This window comes from Galeopterus variegatus, unplaced genomic scaffold, assembly GCF_000696425.1.
Source record: "Galeopterus variegatus unplaced genomic scaffold, G_variegatus-3.0.2 Scaffold558, whole genome shotgun sequence".
Lineage (NCBI taxonomy): Eukaryota > Metazoa > Chordata > Mammalia > Dermoptera > Cynocephalidae > Galeopterus > Galeopterus variegatus.
In genome coordinates, this window is record NW_007726669.1 from 772049 (window position 1) to 779428 (window position 7380).

Here is a 7380-nt window from a genome sequence, read left to right on the forward strand (position 1 = left end):
TTACGGAAACTTCTATCCCTCTACCACACCCAGATTTCCACACCAACTTTGAGAAAAATGGCATCCATTTTAAATCGGGTACCCTCTCAAAGCTGACTTATAGCATTATTTCTTGCTGACTTTCAGTCATTACTTTGGTTATTAGTTTCAGTAATTATTAATATATTCAAAAATTTTCTGCTTCAATACTTTTGATTCTATGTCTTTGTATATTCCATTCTGTCTACCTGGATGATCGTCTTATGCCTGCTGGTCGTCTGCTAGTGTCTGCTCATCTTCCAGACCTTGACGTCCATGTTCTTGCTGGTAATAAGCCTTCCCTGACCCCAACAGAAGTTAGAGGCCATGTTACATGTCCCTGCTGCAGCCTCTATCTTCTCCTCACCAGGCATTTCTCACACTGTAGACAATGCCTGTCTGCCTGCTTGTGCCTGGTGCATCACTACACTATCCACAGGCTCTGAGGCAGGGCCCAGCACAGAGTAGAGGGCAAGGATTATCTGCCATATAAACTGATGACATGCATGGTAAAGCACAATGCGTGTGTGGCATCCTTTGAGCTATGCCACTCTGTGAACATCAAACTGAAACAATGACTTATTTCACAAATTAAGAAAAACATTATTTTGGGCTGGCCCGGTGGTGCACTGGATAAGTGCGCCTCTTGGGAAGCGCGGCGGCGCTCCCGCCTGAGGGTTCGGTTCCCACATACAGACTGGTTCCCGCTCACTGGCTGAGCGAGGCGCGGGGGCAGCGCCGAGGGTTCCAGTCCCATTGCCGGTCCCCGGTCCGGTGCGGGGGCAACACTGAGGGTTGCGATCCGTTGCCGGACATGGAAAAAGACAAAAGACAAAAAAAAAAAAAGAAAAAGAAAAACATTATTTTGAACATAACACCAGGTTAGTATGGCAGCATTCAGAAAAAGTAGTACAAATAATACAAAATTAGTTCACTGCTCCATGCCATCTCCAAGAGTGTCAACACAAAGAGGATAACAACAGATGTTTCTGAAAGAGGACAATGACAGCACCTTCAGGGTGGCAGAGAATGGTGATGATGTGGCACTCTGTACACCTGCCTACCAGTCAGGAGACCTGGGTTCTTATCGCCCTGGTTCCAAATCTAGTCACTTGCTCTGAAACGGTTTCTTCTCTGGATAATAAGAACCCTTCTAACGCTAACATGTTGGAATTTTACGGGAAGAGAGGATTCTGAGAAGATGGTGGCTGTGGCAGCAGTTTTTGAATCTTTCCAAATCCCAACATAAAAACAGACAAAGCTACTAGAGTTTTAAACCAAAAACCCACAGGCAACATATACTACAAAACTAAGTGTCAAGATATTGGCAAAAACCCCAAGATAAAAGCACAGCCACAAGACCTGTACGATGACACCATTGAGGCAGGAGAAGAAAAGGGTAGCAACAGGGCAGCCGATAGGGGAATAAGAGAATCCCAAAAGAGCCAAAGGGTGTTCACTGCAAAGTGAAGACAGCAGCTAAAACTGAGAGGGTTTTGTCCGCTTCAATAGTGGGTGGGCCCAAGGGGTCCCCAGTAGGAGCTAAAGGGGCTGGAAAAGCTTATGAACTCTTGAAACTGACCTGCCAGTCTTCCCTTCCAGGACAGGATCCCATCCTGGGGAGAAACTACCAAGAGGAATCAGAATCGAGCAAGGCAGGGATTATAGAGAGAAAGGAAAAAAGGTCCAGATAAAAATGGGGGGTGACAACAGAGCCAGGGAGTCACAGAAGCAAACCGCCGTCTTTTCAACACTGCGTGAAAACAGCAGAAGAGGGAGTGGACTCTGTGAAGTGAGAAAAGCTGCCCTTGAATGAGGCCTTCCTCTAAAAGTCCAGGATAACTAACTTCACATGAAAATGAGCCACAGCAAAGTGTCAAGGTCAAATCCCACACAAAGTTATCATAAGAAAAAAGAATATAAAGAGCAGAATAACAGTGTACAGATACTGAAAGCGTGCCGGAAAGACATTCTTATGGACCACATAAAAAATTAAACCTTCTTAAAAAACTGTATTCTTTTACTTATTTTAATTGACACATTGTAATTATCCATATTTATGGAATACAATCTGATGTTTTGATACATATATATGTTCCATGATGATCAGGTTAGGGTAGTTAGTATATGTATTACCTCATTCATTTATTATTTCTTCATGGCAAGAACGTTCAAAATCATCCTTTGTAGCTATTATACAATATACAAAACTTAACAGTTAAGCAAAAAGATGTTAAGAAGGTGATAAAAGCTATGAAAGGACAATATACATCAGAAACGAGATAACACGGTTCAGGAAAAGATTAAAACTAAAAGAAAAAATCATTTCAGAAATAAAAGCTATACTAGACAGAACACAAAAAGAAATAAACACAACAGACAATACCTTAAAAGAAAGATGAAAGAAAGAAAAATTTTTAAATACAAAAGAAATAAATAAAAAGATAAAAAGGTCACAAATAGTAAAGTCAGGTAGTGAAGCTGCAACATACAGCTAATAGGAATCCCAGAAGGGGGAAAAAAAAAAATCAAAGCAATTTATTTAAAGTTATAATACAGAAAAACTTCCCTGAAATTAAAAAATTTCTGAAACTATGTACTAAAAAAAGCACATCGTGTACCTGAGAATAGCAAGCCAGATGACTAATACACAGACGCATCCTAGTAAAATTACTGAGCTTTAAAAAATAGAAAAAAAATGCTTTGTCCATCTAGGAAAAAATAGCAAGTGACTTCTAAGGGGGAAAAATTAGATTATCATCACTCTTCGACAGCAACACTGTCAGGAAAAAATGAAAGGAACATATTGAAGGCACTCAAGGAAAGAAAACATGAGTCAAGGATTTTAAACCCAGCAAAATTGACTTTCATGTATAAGGAACACAAACATTCCATATTCAGAGAATACTGCTCCCATGATCACTTCCTGAAAAACCTGCTTTAGAATGAGCTTCAGACACCCAAAATGATCAGCGGGAGATGAGCATAAGGACTAGTGGCACTTAACACGGCATTAACATGTAAAATGGAGACTAAACGAGAGCTGGGAAAAGAGTGGGTGCAGTGGCTACACGCTCCGACACTGTAGATACAGCACACGTATTTTAATGTGGGAAGAATGGGGAGAACACATAGAAAAAAATTCTTTTAACTGCTTTAGTAATTACCTAGTAGTATCATCCTGAATTTGAACAGGAAGGATCAGTATGATCTCATGAGGCACTTTACATTAACGACAACAAAAATGATCCTAGCTCTGTCCCCTGAATGCACCTTGAAAAAGATCAACCCAATAGCAACAGATATTCCCAGCAGGCAGATTGTCGTTTGAAATACCATTTCCTACTAAAAGAAATGAGAATTTCTCAGATAAAAGGTTGATTCCAGATCTGGGGCAGGAAATGTACAAGATAGACCTAGAACTTTTGTCACCCCAGATAATGAGGAAGCTATCAAAGTCCACCAGATTGAGTCAAAAGCACTCAGGGGCCAACTTGGAGAGGCTCCTATTGGCCAAAGATGGGACAATTTACGCTTCAAATAGAATAAAAATTGCAACTGATTAAAATCCATTAAATATATTAAAATTCATGAATTCACAATGATATGTAAAAAAAACTAATTAGTGACTGTCAGAGGATGATAACCAATTTACTATCCAGATGATAAAGGAAAATGCAATTACCCTGCTTTCCCTATATGAACTAAATCACTGTGTAACCAAATAGTGGAGGAAGGGAAGTATTTCTTTAAAAAGTATTCCAACTAATAAATGAAAAATAGGTATAGAATATCATTTCTAAAACCACCAATGAACTAATAGATTTAGGCACTGAATATTGACAGCTGCTAGCATGACAAAAGAGATATGATGTGCCTCCCAACAAAAGAACACAGCATCACCTCTAGTTCTTCCAAAGTGATAGAACATGAGTCTGATCAAGCCTCTGGATCCAGCTGCCAACTTGCAGGAAATACACAGGGTTGAGGAACATTTATAACTTCACCATAAATATGCAATCAGAAAAACCTACACCATGGGCACTTAATAAACCAAATGCCCTTGGTTCCTCAACACTAATCTATATTTTCAATTAGTAAGCCCAGAATAAGTATTCAACATCTTTGAAATTCCCTGAACAGCAGCTACAAATAGAATTTTACTTATAGACTATTACAAAAATTAAAGAATTACTTCATAATATGATTTCATTAAAAATCCAAGACCACTTTTATATAAACATGGAAAACCCAATGTTATGTTTAGATATATGAGTATTAACTAATTACAGAATCTAATGCATAACTGGTTTTCTTAACTAGAGTACTTCCCCTTCCCTTGAATTTCCTCATATATAATGAAGCTTCAGAATACTGTTATGTACATGCTCAGGGTTGTCTCTTAGCAGAAGTGATAGGCTGGTCTAGTCCCCGAATGGTCGTCGGCATAAAATTGTATGGTGTCTGCCAGGGACATAACTACTGAACAACATTTTTCTCTCAACTAAGTTAACCAGACTTTCAAAATAATTATACAGAGGACCTGAACTCATTAGCAGTATCCTCCAGTCAATTCCATCTAGACTTTAAAATTCACATACAACATTCTATGTTTTCTAACATAAAACAAATTTGTGTTTCTTTTTTATTCCTTTTTAGAAAAACCTTTTAAAACATGTTTTAGTTAAATTATGCAAACCTGAGGTAAACCTGCAAAGGGAATAGGATGTGTAGCTTCAGACAAACTAACTATATTCCAAATTACAGAACGGAGTTAGTCACGGCTGTATCCAAAAGAATAAATACAAACGGCTGGAAAAGAAGGCTGACTAGCACTTGTTTAAGAGTTACCTCAGAAATGTTTTTGTCGGTTTCTTTCCTTTTTTCTTCCAGTTTCCTTTCAATACCTACAATTCCTACAGCCCTTATTCTTCCTGGCTGAAAAACAAACGTAGAAAATAAAACATACAGAATAGGAAGGAAACAAAATCTTTTGTAACCCACCACATTGTGTTTTCAGTGGTGGGAAGGACTTACAAAGAACCAAAGAAATGCAGCATACAATTATATCTAGTTTCCTTTCAAAACATTTGTCTGTTTCTTGCTGTGCATAATGATCTTCAAATCATTAAAGAAAAACCAATATACAATAATGGTGTATTTTACTCTGTATTTTAGATATAAATTAAATTTCCTATTCATTTTTGTTCTTTGGCAAGCTATTATGTATCAGATAGGGTCTCAAATGCACAAAAAGGTGTAGCTGAAATTTTGGAAATTGACAGTTATTATCCATCCAAGCTACTTTCACACATTTGCATGCCTGTCCATAGTTGGTCATCAATTTAGGCTGGCCTGGAAAATGTCACCCAGCTATACTGTCTATTCTCTCAAATGACACACTGATTGTGAAGAACAGAATGTGGTGAGTGGAATCCAACTTCTACCATCCTGAGAATTACTCTGGTAAGCAGTCGTTTATGTTTACTACATGTCTACTATCTATAGAGCAATAAATTAGGTGCTGTGAATATATTTTTTTTAATCAGAATACCATTATTTTGTTTTTTGACAAGTTTGATAATCAGAGTCTAGATGTAAGTATAGAGTTGAAATACTAGATTTGCAAACAGTTTAAAAAAATACCTGGGGTCCTCTATTTGCTTGTAATGACTGGGAAACTGGCATATTCTCCCATCTTCTCTGTGTCATTTCCTCTGATAAACGCCTATAAAACTGTTAAGCAAACACATACACTTTATATGAGTCCGTCAGGTTGTGGCATCCTTGTACAAATCACTAGTTAACATTTCTTTAGTATAAAGTTCTATTCAGTTACTTGCAATGAGCCTAGAAGTCTCAGAGACATCAAAGAAAATCAAAGGAAGTTCTTTTCTTGGGTCAACTTCAGACAGCACAAAGAAAAAAAAAAAAAGAAAGGAACTGACCTTCTGTATAAAGTGGGCTATTCTCAACAAAGACATGAGTGACAATGAAATAAACAGAGTTACTTTAAACTATCCTGCCTATGTGGATTGTTTTCAATCTATAGTAAAACAAACACAGTGCCAGGAAAAATATACAACCATTTTCCAAGGAGGAAGCAGAGAATAATTTGTCTAGTTAAAATTTGAAGTCAGAAATTAGGGCCAAAACATACCTATGCTTACAAAAAAATTAAATACATTTTCAACTACAGTGAGAATGATTTCAGTCACTTATATTTGCTTAGTGACTATCTAAGGAGCACTTAGTGACTGTACAAAAGAAAACATAAATAATTTATGATATTCACTGGAAGATAAACACATACTTGCAAATGTCTTAAGAATACTTGTACAGCAACTTGTTGACTGGAACATGTAAACTATTATACTGCAGAATAATACTTAAGTGATTGAGAGACTGAATGATTTAAGGCTGGTGAGCTTTCAGATACTGAGGTACTGTAACATTTCACTGCATTTATCTATCCTCTGTTCCTTTAACAAAACTACACCACTGAACACTTTACTAGTAGCCTAATGGCATGGCTTAGCACATTTCCAGCCTTTGTTTCCTCCTTGTCCCCACACCCTCCTGCTTTCCATTCCCACTGAAACCTCAACTGTCTGATAAGGCTTAAGACAGAGTAAAAATTATACTGTACAAATATAGTAAAACCTGGTACACTGTATAATATTGCCTTCCATCATATTAACAAACCACAACAAAAATACACACACATATATTTTTCTAGTCCAGTTTTATTCATATAGAAACTTACCTCAATCTGGCCATGTTCTTTGAAGGAGAGTTTGATGTAGGAGTTCTTACTACTCTGGAATGGGCCAGGTTCTTTGTTAGGAGGAGCTGGGTGAAGATGAACCACTATTTTGGCACTAAAAAAAGAACAAATGTAACGTATTTAATTACCTTTAAAAAAATCACTAATTCTATTTTAGTAACTTTTAATATATTTCAAGTCACTTTTAAAATTCATGCGGAAACAGAGAACATCCTTTTAAAGTTTGCGTTAATTCAATATCAATAAGCTTTCAAAAATATCTCTACTTAGGCCGGCCCGGTGGCGCACTGCTACAGTGCGCCGCTTGGGAGCGTGGCGACGCTCCCGCCAAGGGTTCGGATCCCACATACAGACCAGCCGCTCACTGGCTGAGCGAGGTGCGGGTGCAACACCGAGGGTTGCGATCCTGTTGCCGGTCCCGGTCCGGTACGGGCGCGACACTGAGGGTTGCGATCCGTTGCCGGTCATGAAAAAAGACAAAAAGGAAAAAAAAAAATATCTCTACTTAAAACTTACGAGCTATAAACCAAAAAGTTTTAAGTTACTAGCTCTATAAACTAAATAAAAATGTGGTT

At 37.7% G+C, this 7380-nt stretch overlaps 1 protein-coding gene across 1 annotated transcript in view; it reads right to left on the minus strand.

Annotated features, from left to right (window-relative positions):
* Window positions 1-7380, minus strand: part of VPS36 (vacuolar protein sorting 36 homolog (S. cerevisiae)) — a 24107-nt gene that overhangs the window by 11886 nt on the left and 4841 nt on the right. The window contains 3 exon segments of the mRNA XM_008570022.1: window positions 4870-4956; window positions 5665-5754; window positions 6785-6899. Coding sequence (XP_008568244.1) covers window positions 4870-4956; window positions 5665-5754; window positions 6785-6899 — 292 coding nt within the window.